General features: G+C 40.4%; 1 protein-coding gene across 4 annotated transcripts; it reads left to right on the top strand.

Annotated features, from left to right (window-relative positions):
- Positions 1–2522: 2522 nt before the first annotated feature.
- Positions 2523–24494, top strand: ampd2b (adenosine monophosphate deaminase 2b). Of its 4 annotated transcripts, none has more exons than XM_071475991.1 (18): positions 2523–2732; positions 15525–15649; positions 15762–15892; positions 15990–16058; positions 16162–16264; positions 16445–16634; positions 17493–17634; positions 17775–17864; positions 18032–18161; positions 18262–18456; positions 18613–18744; positions 18868–19031; positions 19706–19832; positions 19937–20100; positions 20557–20677; positions 20894–21067; positions 21980–22090; positions 22209–24494. In XM_071475991.1, the coding sequence occupies exons 1-18, from the start codon at positions 2624–2626 to the stop codon at positions 22422–22424; spliced, it is 2493 nt and encodes an 830-aa protein (XP_071332092.1). In that variant the 5' UTR covers positions 2523–2623; the 3' UTR covers positions 22425–24494. The 4 variants fall into 4 exon arrangements, with proteins under 4 accessions (XP_071332092.1, XP_071332093.1, XP_071332095.1 ...); XM_071475992.1 differs by lacking the exon at positions 2523–2732 and adding an exon at positions 6322–6540; XM_071475994.1 differs by lacking the exon at positions 2523–2732 and adding an exon at positions 10554–10648.
- Positions 24495–24650: the final 156 nt, after the last annotated feature.

Below are 24650 nucleotides of genomic sequence, written 5' to 3'. Positions count from 1 at the left end.
AGATCTCTGTCTAAAGTCTGCTTCACATGAACACTCTACACTGCAGTGTGTGTATTGTCATAAATATTTTACTGTAACCTTTTTCCACCTTATAATTAATTCATGCAGTATACACTACAGTGCACACTGTGTGCTCTTACAATGTTTATAAAGTGTTATAGGGTTTGTTCCTTGTTGATGTAAACATGTTTATTTACCTCTGTAAGCTTTGTGCTGCTATTTTAATGACGTCACTGAGCAGCTTATCACTCTCAAGGTTTCCAGTATGCAGTGTGGTGCTGTGCTGCAGTCACTTTCACTACTTCTTCAAAATTACCACAAGAGGGCGGTGGCTCCACAGTGTACACACCTCTGCCAACGCCACGTCTTTACAGCCAGTCTATCATTTCACATTTTAAATTTACAATTGGGGGATTGCACATAGTACCTGCTCCTTTCTACTGTAGCTTCCCTAATGAAAGAAAACATTATTGCCTATTTTTCCTCGAGCACGACAACCTATTAGATTGATTTGATTTAAAGTGGGGGAGTTGTAGGTTTTGGAGACAGTCCCAGTGTGATATTGTTATTTCTGGTTCAGGGATCTTCAGACACTGAACTGATGATAAATCTCAGCCATCATGGTTTACAGAAACTGATATTTCCATCAAAGCAATGTCTCCATCAGCTGCAGCAACAGGGTTCATAATCATCCAGAGTAACTGTTTGCAAGATGGATAAATTGACTGATGTTCTTGTTGTTGCGCTCTGCCCGTGGTTGGTACTGTCTCAGTAAAATTCAAATGGTGAGGATACAATCACATGACCCAGCTGCTCAACTGTATCTTTTAAAGAAACACATCTCTGTCAGGTGGCAACCCTGGCCAATTTTTAATTGTAGTGAATGACATGTGAATTACAATGTAGGTTGGTATTGAAACCTCAGATGTTTCATGACAGTTCCATTGATCAAAGTATAACCAGTTTTCTTTGCAAAAGACTGTGATTGCACTGGGTAGCTCCCCAAGTCAGAAAACTAAATAAAAAGACGGTAATAACATACATTTATGAAACCACATGATCACATATCCTCTACCATTTAAATTAATTCAGACATTTTTAAGACTAAGAGTGTGTTTAGAACCTGTCAAATAAAGTAGGCCTTCCTTTAAAGAGCATGCAATGCAATCAGCAATGACAATCAATCTGCCATTGGTGTTTTCATCAGAGGTCAGACAAGCCACAGACAAGTTCTAGGAACCAAAATGTATATTAGCCTGTGCTGTTTATTATTCTTTTAGGCAGCACACATTTCTTCACTTCTGTTAATAGGCACATGGGTGTGATTTCACATCATTTACCTGTTCACTAGTTCACTATTTATGAGTCTTCAGACTCTATCTTTTCCTGTATGCTTTTAAGGCTTCAAAATGTATTGTATGTAAAACAGTTATTCTTGAGGGAATCTTTTTAAATAATATATTGCTGCTTTCCTCAGGGTGATATTTGTCTTTTTACCACTGTTCCACCTTGCAGTTAAAAGCATCTTTACTCATTATATCTCCCTACTTGAACTCAAACACTGCACAAAAATTTATCCTGTAAATGCAGAAAGTGAGATTTTAAAACTGGACCTGGCACAAGAAGTATTTGATTGGTTTTTGGACACCACAACACTGAATGATGGCCAGTTGTCTCCATGGCCTCGCTCAGATGTAGTTATCAGAGCTGCACATACTGACGTGGCTGAGCAGCATTTTGATGAATGGCATGTAAATGTAATATGACTTGATTACAATTTAATGAAATGTTATGTTGTTATGTGTACAGCTACCTTATAGTGTGTTATAAGCCATTTATTAAATGGTACATGCTCCTAATAAATGCTCAAAAGGGGAACTTAAAGTAAACTGTCATCATTTGGGGATAATGAATACATTTCACAGTAATAAATATTTTTCTTTGGTTTTCTATTTTAACTTTTTAGTTTAGCCCATAGACTTTATTATTATTATAATTATGATTATTATTACCATTATTATATACCCACAACTTTTCTCCCCACTGGTTGGCCCACACAGATTTGTGGTTGCCATGGCAACAGCTGCACTGCGCAGTGCCGTTGTGTGTTTTGTACCCAGTGTGTTTTCTGTGTTTTTTGAATGTGTGTTTGTGCTTGGCATGGGGGGAAGCCGAGCCTCTCCATCACGCCCCCAGCTGCATCGGTGCTGCAGCTCAGGCACGGGAGTCTTTCAGAGGGGGCGGGGCTTGTTTAGCTGCAGAGGGATGCTCTGCAGCCCCACGCTGGACCAACCACTTTGGAAATCCCTGCTCACAGGCACGTAGCACCCCCCCCCCCCCCCCCCCCCCCCCCACACACACACACATACACACACACACACACACGTACACAGATTTACGCTGACCGCAATCAAAGACCCTCAAGCTCCGGTCATCTGTGCTACATCCTCCCTCTCTTCTCCTTTCTGTTGTTTATCTTCTCTTTTTCTCCCCCTCCTTCTCCTCCTCCTCCTCCTCCTCCTCTCTCACTCTGTAGCTCTCCGTCGCGCCATCCTCTGCAGCTCTGACTCACTCAGAGCTCCTTTACCCATCCGTGCCAAGCTGAACCACACAACCTGGGAACATGTCCTCCAACCTGCCCCCTGGGACCACAGCCGGGGCCACCGGGGCCAAAAACAAGCCCCTCTCCCCCTTCAGGAAGCGGGGCAGCCTGCAATACACAGCCAGCACAGGTGAGTGGAGGGAGACTTGGGCTGAACAGCAAGAACAGTTTGTGTATAACAGAAGGATTAATCTCACGTGACCTAAACGTGAGGTAGTAAAGCTCTGGACTGTGCATCTTTAAATGATTTCTGACTTTTTGAACAATTTCATATTTCAAGTAGTTCTATATTTCTCTCACGAGAAGAGAGGACGTGGGGTGCAATACTTTCTGTCTGTGAGTAGTTTGGGGAAATGCAAACCTGTTGATTGGGGATGTGCAGCAGAGGGTGCGCTCTGTGGATGATTTCACCATTCATACCCTGCAGTTTCATGTCAGTGTGCTGACTTCTAGCTTTCCCTTCCATCCTTCATTTTCAGGCTTATTTTAAAAAAATACATACTGCATGTTCTCTAACATCAGCCAGATCCTGGAAGCCAAAGGATTAGCCAGTTCTGTATGAAACCATTTTCATGCTCCTGAAATACTGCAAAACTCACATTTTATCGGTTGCCATGTTTTAACTTGATGATTATAGGCACCCTTCAGCTTTTGACAGTCTTTTAAAACATGTTGCATATGGTGAAAAAATGCAAGCTCAACCTACAATGTCACATTTCGTGTTGTACCCTGTATACAGGCTTCTCCCTAGAGAACAGAGATGTGCTGCTTAGATAAATGTAATGATGGTGTTTTTCACTCAGCCTGATGTGCAAGTACGTGGCCTGGAGAGAATAATATGTAGGTTGGTACCTCAGGACTTGATCCCCCGCTGAATGAAAGGATTAGCTTCCTCTCTGATGTATGCACACACAGCCTTTCATCCAAACTACAAAGAACGTAGAGTGACCATAGGACAAAATAGCAGCCATTTAAACAGCCCTCCCTCTGTCCATTCAGTGTTATCGCTCAATCCAAACACAGTTTCTCTGAAATGTAAAAAAGGGCTCACTCAGTTGTTATTAATATCTGCAAATAGTGATATTTTTACACAGCAGCACACGACCATCAGTGTCTTCACATCATTTGGTTATTGGTTTAAGATTTTCCAGACCTGAATGTTAATATCCTGAAACAAGGCTGAATAAGAAAGACGCGACCCTTGATTCTTTACATCTTCAAAGTTGTTGACATAATCTCCTTCTATTGGTGATTTTTTTTAAATATTACAATTACATAATGAATGCACAACATTGCCCTAAAAATAGACTGTATCTTTAAAAATCCCCCACACCCAGGTCATGTCACCACCCGGGACACGGCAGTGACATTACTGTGACGTTGCAGTGACCGCCAAGGTAGTCAGCAATTGATTTTTCACCCTGACAACACCAGCTGGAAGTCTGAGTGATTCACTAACCCCCCCTCCCTACAGTCAAGATGTTCTCTGTGATTACCCTCATTTACGGCTCGTAGCTGACAGTGGCTATTACAGAAATTGCTCTGGTGTCTCAGACTGGGATTAATAAATAGTTAGGCTTTTACAGGCTTTTATATTTGGCAGAGCTAGATTTTTTTCCCCTTTCTTTTGTTGTAGATGTAAAGGAAATGCACACTGTGTACAGATTCTGTCCCGATGCCTCCAGGATTTGATTAGAAAGTCTCTGCAGAAGCACATTAAGGTAGCATTCAAATTTGATGTTGTTAAAGCATTCCGGGAACCATCTGAGTAAGCAAAGATGACATTTAGGTGACTCATCTTCTTTTGTTTTTTTAAAAGGGCACTTGTCTAGTTTGGGGCAGATTGTACAGTACAGTCTGTGTAAATATGTGATATGTGCAGTGAAAACAGGCTCCGGATGCAGGATAATTTGATTGTGTTGGTTGATTATTATTTGAATAATTGCTAGTGTAATGTCTTTAAATGCTTAATGCATCTTCTAATAAAGTGATTGCTCTTACTGTTTCTGCTGCAGCCGCCCATAACAGGATCATAAATTATAGTGTCTGACACTCTTATTTCACTAGTCTGCTTAACAATTGTCTAAATTGACACTTAGCATGCTGGAAGAGCTTTAGCCTAATCAATTGTTTTAATAAGAATCCTGAACGACCTAATCTAATAAGCTCTCTGCCGATCAATCAGCACAGCAGAGCAAAATTGATGTGGAGGGCTGCAGCAGGATCTAATCAGGACTAAATGAGTTTGAATCACCCACAACTCAGCTTTTTTTAAAGGTTATGGACCCATATACACACAGTATACTGCTGCATGTCCATCAGACAGCCTTTTGTTTGCTCGTACAGTTGTTGTGTGGAGAACTGAGGCATGGCGTTGTCCATATTTAGCACAATTTTGCAGGGAGTGTGGAGTGAACACAGCAGAGAAGGGCTGTGGGTGAATCACTTCTCCGCCTGTGAAAGAGGTAGTTCTGAGATTAGAGCACCACCCACTCACCAGTTAGTCTATTCTGTGACTCGTGCTGTTTTACACTTGTTGTTCCACTTAAACTCAAACGAGAAGAACTTCATGTAGCAGCAGACGTTTACTGTAGAAAGCTCTGTACTGTAAGGGACTTAAATGGGCCTTATTATATAAATTAATAGCGTTAAAACACACATTCTGTCCTGGGAAATATTATGATACTTTTCAAACAAATTCAGAAAGTGCTTTATAAAAATAAAACAATAAATAAGAGTTTATAAGAGTGGAATACATATATATTTTTTAAAATCCAGTAAATCTTAGTTTTTTTAACTTGAGCTTTTGTAAAATTTTGGTTCTCCCATCAAATCAGAAGAAGTACTCAGATACTTAGCTTAAGTAGAAGTGCCACAGTGCCACAGTACCCACTCCATTACAAGTAAAAATGATGCATTATAACTCTCTTAAGTAAAAATACAGAAAAAAGTGGTGTAAGAATAATTTACATGAATATTCATTTGGCAGACGCTTTTATCCACACACACAGAGAGAGAGAGAGAGAGAGGGACAATACTAAAGCCTTAATGCAGTAGGAGACCTTGGTCTAAGTTCTAAGTACTACTTCTATTCAATAAGTGCAAGGAGATCAAGTGAAGAAGTGCACTTAAAAGTGCTTTCAGGGGAGATGAGTCTCCAAGAGATTCTTGACGATAGAGAGGGAGACTCATGCTTATCTTTTCCGTATTATTAGATCATTGTTATTGATGCCTGTGTAAGTTGCATTTGAATGGGGGAACAGATATGTTTTATTATTGTATAGAAATGCTTTATATTTTATGACCTGATCATACTACAATGTTTTCCTCTGAAATTGTGGAGTAGAAGTGTAGAATTACCTTCCACCTCTGCAGGACAGCAGTACCACGACAGCATAAAACATAAAAAAAACTATGATTTATGATCATTCTCATTCAAACAGTACAGCAGGTTGATGACGGACCTCTAAACACACTGTACTTCGCCCACACCTCGTTCACGCCTCTTTTGGTTGTGTCACACCTGTGTCATCATTACATGCCCACACAATGTCAGGGTCTGTGCCGTGAACAAACACAGTAATGGTTAAATGTTAAGCCCTGTCACTCCCTACCATAACGCAATCTGTAATAGCTCGAATTGTAATTAATGATCAACTGCAACCCAAACACACCTCCATCTGATAACCTTCAGTCAGTCGCTCCTCGAGTACATCTACACTACGTCTTTGTCTTTGTCTCTGTTACTCATGTTACTCGTGAACATCTGGCTTGTTAGAGGTCTCATGGACTTGTGCCCTGGGTGGAACCACCTCTTTGTTGTATTGTTGCTCATACTTAATGCTGTGCTGATGCAGTAGATATACCGCAGAGACACCTGATGCCAGCTGTTGTTTGCAACACATTGACCTGTGGAGAGCCAGAGTCTTGTTTGAAAGGTACAGTGTATGCTCCTTTAGATCTGTCTTGGTAACACGTTACTTTGAGTCCCTCTGTTTAGCATTCATAAGCAGTAGACTATACACACATGCATTTAACAGTGTATAATTCACTATAATTTAGTTGTAAGCAGATATTAGGACATTATGTGTATTTTCATAAATTTACAGTATTTGCCAGTATTTTTCAAACATTATAACCTCCTCTGAAGACATTTTTGATATTATTACAGTTGTATTTTACAATATTATTATTCATTATTTGTTTAAACACCTTATCAGACCTCTGATCACTAGGAATCAGAGGTCACCCAGGTATCTATAATGTTGTGAAAGCCTTGTGAAAGTGTATGCTGATGATTTATGGATTTGTCAGTCTGGTCCAGTTGTTTCAGTCCAGTCCAGTAATGTCCATTCCCAGTGGAAGTCCTGTATTATTTCAAAGCTAAACTTAGGAAGACATTTCAGTCATTTTCACCATGTGTGATAGATGTGGAACTGCTGAAGGGCATCGGTCATATTTATTTTGGCACCACTGCCTGTTCTCTGTCATATTTAATTGGTTTTCCAACAGTATTAAGATAAACATTCAGCCAGGCTGTAATTTGCCCCTTCCCTCGCATCAAACGCAAGCTTTCATTGTGGCTATGGTTGTGGCTAAAAAATCAATATAACTGACTTAAGTCTCCATCATCCCCAGGCTTCACAAGATGACGTGTTCTTGCTAAAATGGAACAGATTCGTTGTAGCTAATGGAATTCACAGAACTATTTTTTGAAGATATATGTGAGCTGTTTTTATTGTGCCTTGATGGGATCTAGTTGTGTTACTCATGAGCTCTGCTGCTACGTTTTACCTTTATTCTGTGTGTTCTGGATATGACTCCCCTGTCCTCTCTTTACTGGAGTATTTTCCATTCGCTGATACTTTTGAACTCCTGCTCCACCGATATGTTGTACATTTATGTGACAGCTTTAGTTACTAGCTAATTTACTAATTTACAGTTTTGAGGGCTACAATGATTAGTCAATTAATCAATCAGTTGATTAACAGAAAATTAATTGGCAGCTATTTTGATAATTGACTAATGGTATAGTAGTCTCTGCTTTCAACTTTTTGAGCATTTGCAGTTTTTCTTTGTCATCTGTGACAGTTGATTAAAAATGTTTAGTTTTTGGACACTTGTTTAGAAAAAAAAATCAAACTGAAGACGTCACAGTGGCTCTAGAAATTGTGAATGCCATTTTTTTCACATCTTTATAAACATTTTGTAGACTAAATGATTTACCAGTTAAATGACAAAATAATGAAAATTAATGAATAAATATAATTTAAATAACTGTAACAGTTGCAGCCCTGAAATGTTTCATACAAAACAAGTCATCATCTTATGAAACAAGACACATTGCTACAGATGATATAAAATACAGATGATAATAGCCTATATATGAAAATATATCGTATGTAATGATATAAAGATTTCAAATGGGCCATTTTACTTAATGAATACATTTATGACACTAAGCATGCTAAGTATATTTTTCTACTTATACGTAAGGAGAATTAGAGGAGAGCTGTAATGGAGTATCTTTGAATAATGGCACTCGTACTTTTACTTCAGTAAAGGGTCTGCTTTTATTTTATTAATGAATATATGTTGTGTAGAATTATGCTTTTCCAGCTTCTAGTGTATAATTTGGTCCTTGACTGACTGCTTCACATTATGACGAGCTGGTGTTGATTTGTGTGCCATGCAGCATTCAGCCATCGGAGGGAGCCTGGTGTGAATGAGTGCAGCCACACTGATGCATCACTGAGCAACAGTCTTGTTTGTTGTGTTCCTCTTGGGCCCAGAACGATTTGATTACTCCTCTTGAGAGCAATTTTGTGCCCCGGAAAAAAAACAATTTAACCTTGAGAGACAAAGTGGTAATTTGCTTGCTGTTGAATCACATTTGACTCTCTGGGTTTTTCTGTCCAGTTTGTCAAAACTGGAGCAATCCAGTTTAAGAGCACCTCCCACCATGAGCATGAGAAGAGAAGGAAAATATGTATTATCCACACTACATGTTGTAACTGTCAGGATGTTTTCAGCTGTTGGTTTATGTTTACATTGTATTTCTATACAGGTGTGTAGATATAGAATTTTCTGCAGTTATAATTGGACGATTGGGGGGGAATCAAGGCTGACTATAATCTATATCTTTCTTACTGTTAAAGAATTTCATAAAAAGACTGCACAGACTATTGTCTGTATAGGCAAATCCTGATATATATATATATATATATGTGTGTGTGTGTGTGTGTGTGTGTGTGTGTGTGTGAATAGATGTATTACACATTACATTACGTTACAAGTATGGACATGGCCTTTTAGACATAAAGTACAATTTGACTTACTTACCCTGATTGAAGAACAATTTGAAATTCTAAACCAAAGAATCAAATAAAACAGCTGGAAATTAAGGTTGTCAGACCTTGAAGGATGAATGTTTGTCTGTAAAGGATAAATGTTCAGTCTAGTGATACTCTGTTTTTCTTATTGTCAGATTTTATTGTCACTAACATTTTGTCCACAAACTATTGAAAATACTTCAGCGAATGACACGGTTGCACCAGCTTATGTGTTTCTTTTCATTAAGATGAACGTGGGAACTGTAGTTTATTTACCATCCTGCTGCTATAAATTGTCACTGGATCACCAAATCCACGGGTGGAAATAGTCTCAACGAATCCACTGTTTACTTCTGTTTCGTTAATATCTATAGTGCCGAGCTGTTTTAGCAAATTATTTAATTGTTTTAAAACTGAAAAAATATATTTGTGACGCACTTTTAAAGATTAGCATCTCATTAAGAAAGTGTAAGAAAACAGCACAAAGCTCACATTCTTAAATACGATTCTGTGTTGGGTAAGGAGAGGTAAAGATTTCCTCTTCAGCTTTAAATTCCAAGTTAAGATAACTTAAGTTGAACTCTAGACAGTATTGAGAAAGAGAAGATAAGATAGGCAGTGCAAACACTTCATACAAACACAATATTCATGTTGTTGAGCATAAAATCTTCTTTTGCTCCTTAGTTGAATGGAGATAAGTCACACATTCTATCAGCATTGCTTTTTGTCGATATTGATTACAACTCTTTCTGAAAAGCTCATTTAGATGCTCAGTATTCCGCTTTTGTTTTTAGTTTATTGACTGAATTAAAGGTCAAAACCTTTGTTTGGTAAACAGCTCAGATAAATGTCTCATGTTCTTGATCTGCCATGACCAGATGTTTTTCTCCAAATATTAATCAAATATTAATAAAAAATCATGGAGTATTCATAACCAGTGAATTTGGACACTGAAACATTTTTTGTTTCACAGTGAGTGGATGCAGCCATGGCTGTCAACCAGAGCAAATTTACATTCACAGCAGAAGTAGAATAAGAAAAGATATGACTAGATATGACTGCAAAGAAACTTGCAAGCTGCAGATAGAAGAAAGGATTTCACAAGCATTTAATTTTCTGTGACACACAGTTGCATCAGTTCACTGGGTTATTTCATTCAGCATACACACAGCTCTGTGTTTATTGCATGGGAGAGCAGTTACTGCTGCATCCAAAATGGGGACAATGTGCTGGCCCTTTAATTTCATTCACGTGAGAGGAGATGGAGGCAAGGTGTCATTTATTAGACAGTCATCTCCTTCAGACTGCTGCTATTCAGCTGGCAGAGAAAAGACCATGACATCTCAAACCTTACTGCTGAGACAGCGCCATCTTTTTCACACACAGAAACACGGACAACACAAACAGCCTGAACACATGGTCCCCTCAGCAAAACACAGCACTGACGATGATGTAGTCCAGAGAGGGGGGCCATTAGAGAAACTCTCAGCAGGAGGATCCACATCCACTGGTGATGTACATCGTCTCCCCCCCGTCTCCTTTCCCTCCTGTGGTACATTCCAGATAGATGTCAGAGACATTTAAATGAGGAGGATCAGCTCCAGAGGCAGCTAGTGCAGCGACAGCTGGCCTGAACCAGGAGGCAGACAGAGCAGAGGGGGGTCACACACTGAGATGTGAGGGGGAGTTCATGGATCTGCTGGACCAGCTCTTTGTATGTATGACAGGGACAGATTAAGGGAATAGAGGAGATGACTGTTTGACTCTCTCTCTCTCTCTCTCTCTGTGTGTGTGTATGTGTGTGTGTGTGTGTGTGTGTGTGTGTGTTTGTGTGTGTGTGTGTGTGTTTGTGTGTGTGTGTGCGTGCGTGCATGTGTGTGCTGATGTGAAAGCATATGTGTGTTTTTGCCAGTGTTGTCATTTCACTGGGTGTTTGAAGTGTTTCTTTCTTGTTTCTCTCCATCCCTCCCTCCCATCATGTTTAACCCGTCTTGAGAGGACAGCAGATGCCATCCTGGGCCCTTTGCTGTTTGGCATGCTCCATCTCCCTGCCAGGACAGCCTCTCTCTCCCTCTCTCTGTCTCTCTCTCCTCTCTCGGCCCTGCTAGCTGCTGTTTAACGCAGGCTCTGAGGAGACAGGTACGCTCCACTTCCCCCACCCTGTGCAAAAAGCACAAATAACCATCTCCCCTCTAACCTCCCAACCCCCCCCCCCCCCCCTCCCTTTTTTTTCCTTTCCCTCTTTCACACTCACTGCCACTCTCCTCTGCCTGTCCCTTGACGGCTTTGTGTAATAGCCCTGAGCAGTGCTGTCTTTACTGTGCTGAGGAGAATGTGTGTCGATTCATTGTCCCACAAACTAGCTTTCTCATGCCTTTTGAGGATGGTGTAAAGAGGCCGAGCAGATCGATAACAAATGTGCTGACTACACCTGCAACAGTGGGATATGATCTAAACGGTTGTTTTCAAGGCTAGTGGATATCCTACCTTAATATTTTTAGTATTTCTTTTCTTAATGAGTCAATAATACTGTCAAGAAATGAGAGAAGTAAAATATACACAGGAAGGAAGTTTTTACTAGAAGACCGACACTGGCTTGCAGACATGCAGTTCATGCAGCTGCAGAGACTAAACCAAAGACTTTGATTACCCATCTTGAGAGACAGCAGCTGTTTGATACAGAGCCAGTGAGAGATGCTGGAGGAGGAAGCTTTAGAGGAGCAGAGAAGATCCAGAGCTCGATCCTGCTGCATTCTCCCTGATATGCATGTGTGTGCTTCTCTTTTGGACTCCCTGCATGATCATGTGCAGCCAGATTTCATTTTAGTTATGCTGGATTGTTTCTGAAACATTTTCTTGTGAAAGAACTGATCATGAGAGACCTGGCATTTTGTATAATTTTTATGTGCATGATTTTTCTTCTACCCTTTGAGGCCAAACTGCTTCTATCAAAATATTCTGACACTAAAAACTAAGGCTAGGTATTCAACCTTGATAGCTTTTTGCTATTGCCCAAAATTTATCCAGAGCGCAGAGTATCAAATACTCTCATGTACTGAGTGCCTGCCCTTCATTCTTTGATCACATTCTTCCCAAATACAATCTCTTTCGCAATACTCAACCTTAAAAAAACCGCCAAGAAGGTTGTGTTTTCACCAGTGTCTCTGTTTGTCAGCAGGATTACACAAAAAGTACTGAACTGTTTTGCACCAGACTTAGTGGAGAGAAGGAGCATTATCCAGAACAGAATTTTGGTGCTGATCCAGTTAATGGGCAGAAAACAGGAATGTTTTTATCACTTTCCTTAACATTGCAAGACAGGGATTTTCTCAAGAAAATAATGTATGAATCTTGATGTAAAAAAAAAAGAAAGACAGATGCGTTCATGATATTGATATCTATGAGTTTGTACGTTATGCTGTAGATCCCGACCTGGTGGAGGAAAATGTTTGGCCTTGGTGGAGATATGTTCCATTCTAGTTTATATTTGTTGTTCCCTGGTAATCTTGCTTTCTCGGCAGCACAGACCCATGTCAGATATGAGTACATATGGTTTTTTACTCCGAGACATTTGCCACAGAGGCTGTGAGTCATTGGCATTTTATTGTGGGCTGAATACCAAATCTGCATAGTCAGTGGTGTCAGGTAGACAGTGGTTGATGATGCATGGCCTGGTGGTAGAAACAGAGAGAGGAGGGATGAAAGACAGGGACTCTAGAGGGCTAATTTAGTATAACCACTGAGGATTTTGTGTATATATTGTGAAATTGTATTCCATGTGGGCAGGAACTTGTAGATGTCACTGAGAGGTTGCAACAAGTTTCCTGAAAAGGGAAATGAATGAAAAATAATAAGCAGTACTGTGGATGAACTTCCACAGGATGTCTCATGACCTGGGGGCTCTTCCCCCCCTCTGGCCTATGGGCTTCAGATGACTTTCCACTTGTCATCTCATCCCTGAGGACCTTTTTACACCGCACTGTCTGATTTGAGTTGGACTGGAGTTACAATGCTGTGTATTACTGCTGAAATATGCATGCCTGTGGAAGTCCCTCTGCAAGCTGATACTCTTGACCTTGTTTTGAGGCTCAGCAGCAATATGGAATGATGAGCTTTGCAAGACTGTGTGTTGTATTGTCTTCAACATGTTTTTGTCGTAGACGTCTGGTAGACTGTGGAGACAGTTTAAAATCAGCTTTATTCATGTTGTATAAGGCTCTGATGCTGCTTTCCTCCTGTTCCTGTTAGAGCAATAAAAGCTTCAGCCAACTAGATTATGTATTATATATTCAACTGAAACATGGCTGACTCTAATTTCTGAGTGGTTTTCTCTCCAAGTGTTGGGGGGGGGGGGGGGGGGGGGGGGTGAGTTGTTACATAACCATAGATGCTACCGATCCAAATATAGCGGCCATTAGGGGATTAGCTCCAGGTCCGGTGGGCTTGGATAGGCTTGGCTTTACTGTGGCCCAGCATGATGTCTTTGACGCTGGTCGCCTCCTGCGCTCCACCCCAGTGTCCACTATTATCATGACAAATTGATAGGCCTCAAACTGACAGCAGCGATAACATCTTAGCTGGCCATTACATTACACAGACGCACCCCTTCCAATCACCAGAAGACTAGGATGAGGCTGGAGGACAGTTTAGTATCACAGCTTGTGATCTTACTTTACTGAGGGAAATTATTTGCAATAGTATTATTTTAATAGTATTACTTCTTATTTAAATAAATGATTTACCAAATGTTTTCCAGTAGAGTTTGTTCCATAATGTTTGCAGATGACACAATATTGGTTCCTCGCAGTAAAATTTTGACTAGTGCAGCACCAAAAGATTATTTTCATTAGTAATTCGTCTAGCCGGTTATTTTTTCAATTAATCAAATAATCATTTGACTTTCATCAACAGGCCAAAATACCAACAAAAATACTTTGGTTTACCTGCAAAATGGATGATATCTCAACCGTCAGACTCATGTGCTAATTAGCACAGCGTAGCATTTTAACACACTAAATGAAGATGGTGAACATGGTGAACATCAGCATGTCAGCATTGTCACTGTGAGCCTGCTGCTCCTTGGTACAGCCTCACAGACCTGCTAACATACCTGCAGACTCCTAGTCTGGTTTTTATATGTTAAGGTATATCTTCGACAGTTGATTTTAATTTACTGAGTTCATTGTTGAAGATGGATTATTCAGCGCCGAAAGGGTCAAAGCGCACTTGAATATTCGTCCACTGAAGAAGTATGTTTCCCTCGGTCTTTGCTACATTATTTTAGTCTTAGATACTTGTGTATGTTTTGACATTGATGCCTTGTGGTGCAGGCAAACTTTTCCTGTGTGTTGAGTGGGATGTGTTGATTGGACAGTGTTAAGCAGAAGGCGATAAACATCACCATCTCCTCTTTTCTCTTTATAGCTACCAGTCTGTGTGCCTCTCACTAAGGGTTTTTATACTTTTTAATGAAGCTTTTTGTCAAGTCCTAATCGGCCCAGTTAATTGGACTTTCTGGTCTCCTTTGCTGTCCCCACAGAGCAGACAGACACAGACACGCTGTGTTAAATAAATCAGACTTTTAATTCAGATGGGGCACAATACAAAGACCCTTACAGTTTCACTGTTAGACCACAGGTATCATACAGAATACCCTCTTTGACCTTGTGTGTTTGGTCTATAAATAGTGACAGACAACAGGACCACTGACACTGTAGCACACACAACATGAAATATTTAACAGGATAATGAATATTTCAGAGGCAGGTGCGTAGTTTCAAGGGAAAGATTAATATCATTGCAGACAGACGGGGGGAAACGCAGCAGTGAAGGCATTGTCCCTCCTCACTGTTTCTAGTTCTCACTGACGAACGCTTAACATCTCTGTTTTCCTCCATTGTTGTTAACAACCCTGTGTCCCGGTGTCCACTCACAGCCGTCCTTGTCCCAAGTCTTATTTTCAAGGACCATTCCCCTTCGTTTTCCTTCCTCGCCTTTCCATGACAACTGGGTTTGTGTAAAACGTGAGTCTCAAAAATGGCAACAATGGAGGGTATTAGCTGGTGTATGTGCTGATGGGCTCTCCACCTGAATGGTCCATTGTGTCTCAAGGCACAAACAGCCGCTGAGCTCAGACCTCTACTGTTGTGTAAAGGCGCACTCACAGAGGAACAACAAGCTTCTGCAGACTGTTTTGGACACTGTGAATTTATATGTTATAAGAACTCATGTAGTGAAAATATGATTTTCACGCTCATCATGAGCTACTTTATCTCATTCAGCTTTATTTCTAGCCCACTTTTTCCATGCTGGGTAAAAAGAGAAGACATTTGCTATTTTTATCAAGGTTGATAAGCTCATTGACAGTTAATAGGACGCAGCTGTTGCAAGCTAAACTGATTAATCATCTCTCTGAACTGAAATTAGTTGCTCTAACTTGACTTGTGTCATTAGAGGATACAGAGGCCTTGATGTGCCGTTCTTCATTTTTTAAGTCTCAGAAACAAAGCTTGCATTATTCCTTGATACCCACAGTCTCACTTCCCGATTTGATGACTTCTTGCCCTCTTTGCCCCCCTCTTTATCTCCAGTTGATCTCCGTGGTGCCCGCCACCTCCTCACTTCCCAGCATTCCTTGCCTGGGATCCCTGTGGCCTTGAAACAATCCATTGACCTGCGCACATCCATGGATGGGAAGTACAAGGAGATTGCAGAGGTCAGTGCTCAGCGACTGTGCTCAGTTATTAACCTAATAAAGTCACATTTACCTTGAACTTACTTGTGGATTTCATAATGTTTACTCTGTGTGCGTGTGTGTCTATGTGAAGGAGCTGTTCTCCCGCAGCCTGGCAGAGAGTGAGATGCGCAGCGCCCCCTATGAATTTCCAGAGGATAGCCCCATCGAACAGCTGGAGGAGAGACGTCAACGCCTTGAGCGGCAGATCAGCCAGGATGTCAAGTAAGTGAAGGAGGTGGATGGTTAATGTACAAATACGTGTGTCCATGGTTGCAGTCAGACTCTGCACTGATGATCCTACAGTGAGCTCTGTCCTCAGGTTTGAACCTGACATCCTCCTGCGAGCCAAACAGGAGTTCATGAAGACTGACAGCGCCACTGATCTCGAGTGAGTGTTGCCCCTGGCTGCAGTCAACAGTAATTAGTCATTAAACTACCAGAACAGACAATAGAAAAGTTATTTATTTATTTATTTATTGACCTATCATTAGATATATGAAGGAGCAGAGCCAAGTTCCTGACCTTCAGGAGAGAGAGCTGGTCCCAGAGAGAGAGTACCAGAGAGTCACTATTTCTGGAGAGGAGAAATGCGGGGTAAGTCACTGCAGTAACACAGGAAGAATTAGAAAAAACAAGCAGAAGTATTTCACACAGAATTTCTTTTGTGGTGTAAAAACATCTCTTCTCTCAAAAAGACACCTTCTGTTGTTTTATTTTTTTTTATTCTTTGATTCTGTTCTTCATTCCTTCTTGTTCAATTGTTGCTCTGTCAAGGTTCCCTTCACAGACCTGTTGGATGCCGCCAAATGTGTGGTGAAGGCTCTGTTCATCAGACAGAAGTACATGGGTCTGTCGCTGCAGAGCTTCTGCAGGACCACTTCTCGTTACCTGCAGGAGCTGAGTGAGAGACCCCTGGACCTGGATATTTATGAGGAGGAGATCCCAGACACCACAGTGACTGCAGGTATATACACATGTGCACGCCTACACCACCACACCAATGGCCTCATGTCCTGTGCACTCAAAAACAAACATATAGGAGGTCCTTATTTATATTCTGTATTATTATATTATTATATCGCAAATTTCCCCACTGTGGGACTAATAAAGGATAAAGGTCATCTTATTTGTCTTGAAATGATTAGTCAACTATTAAGATTAATAATTAATTTGAGAATTTGCTGCTTTTTTGTTTTCTAACATTGTAAATTTAGAAGAATTTGGATTAATTTGAATTCTTTGGGTTTTGGTGTGTTTGTTGGACAAAACAAGCAATTTGAAGACATCACTTTGTTGCTGTGGAACCTTGTGATAGACAATTTCATAGCAAAAAAGAAAATAATTTTGTCAATTTACTTGTGCAAAATCACAAATTTGCCGTGCTTCCTTTACAATCTTTACAACATCCTCTATTTGTAGACCCTCAGTTCAGATGAACTAAAATTCCCAAAACAAGAGAAGAAGAAACCTCAGAGCGTGACAGAAGTGGGACCCTTCCTCCAAAATAGACAAACATGCAATAGATGTTTTACAATGGAAAGAAACACCAATATATCAGACTGATAATAATACTCTAGCTCTGCTTACTCAAAAACAATTAGTAATCTGATGTTAATATGACAACAAGTCTTGCCCTGTGCCACGTGCGGGATCCTCACATTAAGACATAACTGGGCTCACCCACAGATTTCACAATCCATCTGCTTACACACCCCTGAACAGGCTGTCACAGCGGCAGCCTGTTAAAATCAGACCGCCGTTGCATGTGCGTTGTCACCTCGTTCAAGGCCGTGACACAGTGCGACATTCTGTCTCCTCTCAGACGCCACAGTGCACCCACCTGTCTCTGAAACGCACCCGTATGAGAACCAGGACCCTGCCAGCATGCCCCCTGACATGGGTTACGGCTGCAAGATGGTGGATGGTGTCATGCATGTGTATACGACACGGAACATGATGGAAAAGTGAGATGTTTATGATGAACCACTTGGTACATGCATGCTTTATCTTGTAGTCCTCTGTGTGGTAGAATGCTGGTCTGTTTTTAGACTCAGTTCACACATTTCGTTGGCAGCAGAGTCTTCAGTTTTTCTGTTGCTAACAGGAGCACAGAGCTGGACCTGCCATATCCAGACCTGCAGGAATACATCGCTGATATGAACGTCATGATGGCCCTCATCATCAACGGCCCAGTGTGAGTTTAAGTGTATACCATGCATGTTAGATTGAACTTTAAATAAGCATTCAAATGGGCAACCACCAGACATTTTTGGCATCTGTGTCCTGTTTGAACCATCTCGTAAACACAAAAAATATCTCAGAAAGCACCAACTATCTGTTTTTTGCTTCCCATTGCCACAGAAAGTCCTTCTGCTACCGTCGTCTGCAGTATCTGAGCTCCAAGTTCCAGATGCACATCCTGCTGAATGAGATGAAAGAGCTGGCAGCACAGAAGAAAGTCCCACATCGAGACTTTTACAATATCCGTAAGGTGAACTTCACAGCTGTTTCTACTTTGCCCAATCAGGATTATTTGTTGTAATCATGAACCAGGCTCCAATATATAATCTTTATACTGTTTGCCTCTACAGGTCGACACACATATCCACGCCTCGTCCTGTATGAACCAGAAGCACCTTCTGCGTTTTATCAAAAGGGCCATGAAGAAGTATCCTAAGGAGATTGTTCATGTGGAAAGAGGCAAGGGTCAGACGCTCATGGAGGTGTTTGAGAGCATGAACCTGACAGCCTTTGACCTGAGTGTGGACACTCTGGACATGCACGCAGTAAGTGACGTCCATGAGGCGTAGACGAAGAGCTAATCATTTCAGGAGCGCTGCCTGGTTAAAGCATGCACCACCATGGTGAAATGACAGTAATTCAACTAGATGGCAGCCTCAGCGGATGAGAGACCTGACATAGTGTTTCAACTGTTTTTGCAGGATCGTAACACTTTCCATCGATTTGATAAGTTCAATGCCAAATACAATCCCATTGGCGAGTCCATCCTGAGAGAGATCTTCATCAAAACAGACAACCACATCGAGGGGAAATACTTTGGTCACATCATCAAGGTGCTCACTGAATGTGTTAACAATCACTTGCACCTCTAAAGCTGTCAGTGTTCTCTGATGCCTGCAGAATGACTGTATAGGCGGCTGCGCCCTCTGCTGACAGCTTGTGTCGCTGCTTCCCAGGAGGTGATGGCTGATCTGGAGGAGAGCAAGTACCAGAACGTGGAGCTCAGGCTGTCGATCTACGGTCGATCCAGAGACGAGTGGGACAAACTGGCCAAGTGGGCCGTCAAACATCAAGTCTACTCCAACAACGTGCGCTGGCTCGTGCAAGTGCCACGACTCTTGTGAGTAACCCCAGTAGCAGAAAGTAATCAAATACATTTACTCAAGTACTGGACTTAAGTACAATATTTGGTTACTTATACTTTACTTGAGTATTATCATTTTATACTCCTACACTAGGAAATATTATAGTCTTTACTTCTTTACATTTACAGTATTTGACAGCTGTAGTTGTTACACATTTCTATTTCAAATACAAAACATACAATCCGTTTATAAATGACAAATTATAAATAAAATGCATTCGTTTAATCAAACTACACAGTAGAATATGTAGTTAAAACTAGCTCTTCTTCCAACAGGTACTACATTAAAATGCTGCACGTTAATGCAGTATTCCTTCATAATATTGGAATACATATTCAAATGTAATAGTCTTTAACAGACAAGGATTGAATTCAGAGGCTCTGTGTCTTTTGTAATGAGACAAGTGTCATTACACATTTAGTTTGAATGTTGCAATGTATGCAAGCATAATGAATTGCTTAAATAAAGGAGCTGACTATACTTCCATCTCTGAGTAATCCTTGCTGAGTTTTACAGACAGCCACATCAGTCACTAAGCATTTTGTAAATACCTCTGGCAGGCATGAGTAAGATAATCACTACAAATATAATGTTTCATCAATACATCCCACAACTGAGTTATTGATGCGTATTTATTCTGTTTTTAAAGTGATGTCTACCACACGAAGAAACAACTGTGCAACTTCCAAGAGATGCTGGAGAATATCTTTATGCCTCTGTTCGAGGTTACAGTCAACCCCGGCAGCCATCCAGAGCTGCACCTCTTCCTTCAGCATGTATGAAGTCTTTCCTGTGGATTTATGCAGATTTAATCTTTGACATTAGTGTCAGTGAACCCTCAGAGGGTTTCATGGATCTGTTCTGTTGGTCTCTCACACAGGTTGTGGGTTTTGACAGTGTGGATGATGAGTCAAAACCAGAGCAACATATCTTCAACCTGGACAGTCCGTTGCCAGTCAACTGGACCGAGGAGGACAACCCGCCCTATTCCTACTACCTCTACTATATGTATGCAAACATGACTGTGCTGAATCACCTGCGCAGGTTTGTAACCACCCCTGAGTTCAACTGGCTGCCATAACCTTCTTTTTGTTAATAATACATAAAAATAAAAATAACACACCTATGAGAGAATGAGAGAATATGTGTGATGTAAATAGTTGTGATTTACAGGGCAGTCATAGGACTCTGCCTCTTAAATTTTGTTTAAAATTTTACTGAATGGATTCGATAACATAATAGTATAATACTATTACTACATTATTATATCAATATTACAATAGTACACCTGACCTGAAAATCCACTCTTATGTTTAGGGATGCATCCTTTGCTCTTTATCTGTCATCTCTTTCATATTTGAGTCACTGGGGAACCACAGTGGATGTTCATTTATGGAGAATACACTTTCCTTGATTGTTCAAACAAAACCCCCACACAAAGCTAAAATTCAGTGTTATCTCCTGTAAGGCTGCTGAAGTCACCCAAACTTTTCTTTTCAGGCAGCGGGGGTTTCACACATTTGTCCTACGTCCTCATTGTGGGGAGGCGGGGCCAATCCATCACCTGGTGTCTGGGTTCATGCTGTCAGAGAACATCTCCCATGGGCTGCTGCTCAGGAAGGTGGGACCTCAATATCATTTCACACACACAGAGGAGAGTTTATCCTTCCAAGAGTTTGTGAGGAAATGTTGAATTTAAGGAAAGTGCCAGAATCATCTAGATCATCTGGTTTATGTTTGTCACATTTTTGTCATAATGTTGCTTCTTTAAATGTACTTGTGGTGTATTAGTTGTTTACTACTGCCACACACAGCATTATGCCTCATGTACCTCCAGGCTCCTGTGCTGCAGTATCTGTACTACTTGGCTCAGATAGGCATCGCCATGTCCCCCCTCAGCAACAACAGCCTGTTCCTCAGCTACCATCGCAACCCTCTGCCAGAGTACCTGTCGAGAGGCCTCATGGTGTCTCTGTCCACAGACGACCCTCTACAGTTTCACTTCACCAAGGTCAGTGTACACGCACATCCAATCAAACATTTGTAACTTCCTACATTTTAGAGTTTTTGATTTTTTTGAAAAGTTGTTGTTTATCCTTTTTAAATTTGAAAATCAGAAATATGGTGTACACAAAGGGAGGATCGGATATGGTCTAATCAGAAATGCCCTCCATTTTGATCTCTGTGATTAGGTATATGAAGCCAACCAACATGCTCCATAATTGTATAAGCTGCATGTTTTACACACAAGTATATTGGCTTAACTGGTTGACTTCTACCTGCACACCTGTTCTCAATAAAGCATTCATCATGAGTCTGAGAGCCGGACACTCAGTAGGTAATTTAACATGATCGATTGGAGCACTACTTGTTCGCTCATGTGGCAAAAATAGATTTTCTTGCACAGACAAAAAGATCAATCTCTCATCAAACCCTGCTGCCAAAATTACTAACCTTTCAAAATACACCATCCAACCCATGGGATGGCCTTAATCTTCACACTACCCTGACAAATTAGAAATTGTTTCAACAATCTGACTTCTGCTTCCAGTGGTCTTGTTATTATTAAAACAAACTTGCTATTACCAACAATAAACTTTAACTTTAAACTATACAAAGGCAACTAAAAGTAACTGAATCAAAAATGTCTAGCAGACATAAAAACTGTTCAGTTGCAGTATGTTGTCTGCTTATTTTGCTACAAGTCAAAATCTACAGGATTTCCAGCACAAAATGTCACAGACAGTCACTTTAAAGCTCCACCTTTCCTAAGTTGTGAATTTACTGTTACCAATTTTCAGGTATTTACAGTGAAATTAAAACTGATTTGCTTGAGGTTTGTCTAAAAATGCTGCATTGTCTCGAAAATCTGGCAGCAGTCAGTGTAAGTTTGATTGTGGTGTTTATTTCCTGCTCTGTGCAGGAGCCCCTGATGGAGGAGTACAGCATTGCTGCTCAAGTGTGGAAGCTGAGCTCTTGTGACATGTGTGAGCTGGCCAGAAACAGTGTGCTGATGAGCGGATTCTCTAATAAGGTATCAATTATCCTTACAGCACATTACACACATTATCCAGTTGTACTGTCTACAACTTTACCACTCCCTCCTCAGTTTGATGTTCTGCAGACAGTTTAATTTCACTCTTCCGGATCAGGTAAAGAGCTACTGGCTTGGCCCAAAATACATCAAGGAGGGACAGGAGAGCAATGACATCAGACGCACCAACGTTCCCGACATCCGTGTGGCATACCGTTACGAGACCATGTGTGAGGAGTTGAATCTAATCACGCAGGCCATCCGCACAGACGAGCTGGAGACCATCGAGGAGGAGGGCAGTCTGTGTATGGGAGCTGTGCAGGCAGAGAAGTGAACATGCAGCACAACACAAACAAAATTCTCGCTACATTCCCTGTTTTCACATCAGGACTTTGTACAGATTTGCATATCAACATATCACACCTGTAAAAAGAGAGAAGCTTTGTTATAAGACTGTGAGAGTTGCTACAGTGGCAATACAAGAGAGGACCTACAATCTGTGTACCCAAGGTGTTTACTTCCTTTACTTTCTTTTTTTAATTTGTCGTGGTGACCTCACAATGTCTCTTGGTGTATTTATTTTAGAACGATTATATTTTCATGGTTTGCAAACACATTTTGTCAGTTTTCTGTACAAAGTCTGCATTTCCTTTAATAAGCCCTCAATAATATTCACATCATTCAACCCAATAATAAAACATATACACTGGATCCAACACGGACCGATTGAAGTAAGAAGACAATTGGGGAAAACTCTTGACTATGTACCGGGCTATAGCTAACACTGAGGACACTGAGGTCATGTTTGTGCTATCTTTACTGGCAAACTGGGGGTTTTAGTGACCATAGGGGAGTTTGCATTCTACAACTAAAAACTTACACATAGTGATTACTTTTGTATATTCATTCCAGTATTTATAAAATTCACAAATTAAAACCTAGGCACTTTTAACCATAAACAAATGTGCAATGTGAAGAATGCTTTGAAACTGCATTTAGACCTTTATTTTGGGAGATGAAAATTCAATTTTAGAGATAAAATAGTATTTTTACAAATGACAAGTGACAAGTTGCCTGAAAAAAAAATATATAACCTGGCACTATACAGGAAATATAACCAGAGTTTTGACATCATCCTTTTCAGTTGGAGTTCAGTCATTCTTGGTTACACCAGCTATTATTTAGTTCAAACTTTACACATCACAAAATAAAACAGGTTACACACAAAAAAACTTCTATGTAGGAGATTAGTTGTCACTAAATATTCACACAGACTGTCATATGTAACTTTTGTCTTAACTAACTGGCAAAGCTAACGTTAGCTTGCTAATATTGGCTAGGTCAGTGTATTTGGACATTTTCCACTCATTCTGAACTATACGATTTCTGATACACATTCGCAAAGTTACAGTTACAGTATGTTTAAAATATTGTTGGAACAGTCGAATACATATGTTTCCTAGAACCTGATTTACACACTACTTAGTGAGCTGTGACATTTCTTAAATTGTAATTGTGCAACCTGACTGAGTAAAGAACTACTTTTAGGTCTTGAGGGGAGCGGTTGGTGAGGCAGACCACGACTGCTGACCTCAGTATTTTTACAGTCTTTGCTACATCCCTGACTAATTAGTACATCGTAAACTTTTGCAACAAAATCTGTTTGACATGCGATATAAAAAACTTTTAAAGAATAATCATAGTCAAATTAGGCTAGTGTTTCTAGTCAAATTAGAAACACTACATGATATTTTTTAGGTACGGTTGACATTTGCTACTGTAATCATCCACAGGACAATACCTCATGCTGTCTAACTGGCAGAAAGCTCCATATCTTCAGTATTCCTGCTACTGGCAATGATATTAACAACGTATTGCCCACAGCTGCTCCTTGTAATATTCTTGCTGTTTTTTTTACAGTCTTTACATTGATTCAGTAGAGTTGCATGAAGGCACGTCGATATTTGTTTCTGGTGTACAGTAACGCTACTCCTTTGTAACATGTTATTATACTAACTCTTTTGTGACATTGTTTCTACTGAACTGTAACTCTGATCTGATACCATCTGTCCTTTACACACAAATATTTAAAGTACAGACATTTCTGTCATAATCCAGTGAATGATGCATGATGATGATCCGTTCCTTCAGTTTTTGCTCCTTCCAGAAATTCAACCAGTGCCAAAATCCATGAATAATCAAATTTTTAGAGATCCGAAAGTGGATTAAGTTGATAAAACCGGTTTCAATCTCCTGCCTTCAGTTTGGGTCCTGATGTTATAGTAGGGCTATTTGTTGCTTTTCAAAGCACTCGATGTTCCCTCTGGAGAATTACATGTGCTGTTTGTGAAATATTATTTAATGACATTTGTGTCTATGTAGAATAAATGTTGTTCATGTTGGAGTTCTTGCTTCCCTTTACTTTGTATTATTCAGAAAGTGAATAAATGACACTGAAAAAGGATACAAAGGGTCATTTTGAGGTTCAGCAGTTGATCGTTAGTAGCAGGTCTGTCGAAATATGTGTGAGTTAGTGAGTGATTATGAGAAGTGAAACAAT

This window comes from Trachinotus anak, unplaced genomic scaffold, assembly GCF_046630095.1.
Source record: "Trachinotus anak isolate AG129_WGS33_773 ecotype Australia unplaced genomic scaffold, CSIRO_AGI_Tana_v1 ptg000004l, whole genome shotgun sequence".
Classification (NCBI taxonomy): Eukaryota; Metazoa; Chordata; class Actinopteri; order Carangiformes; family Carangidae; genus Trachinotus; species Trachinotus anak.
The sequence above is the reverse complement of the archived record's forward strand: the minus strand, read 5'-3'. Positions and strand labels throughout refer to the sequence as shown.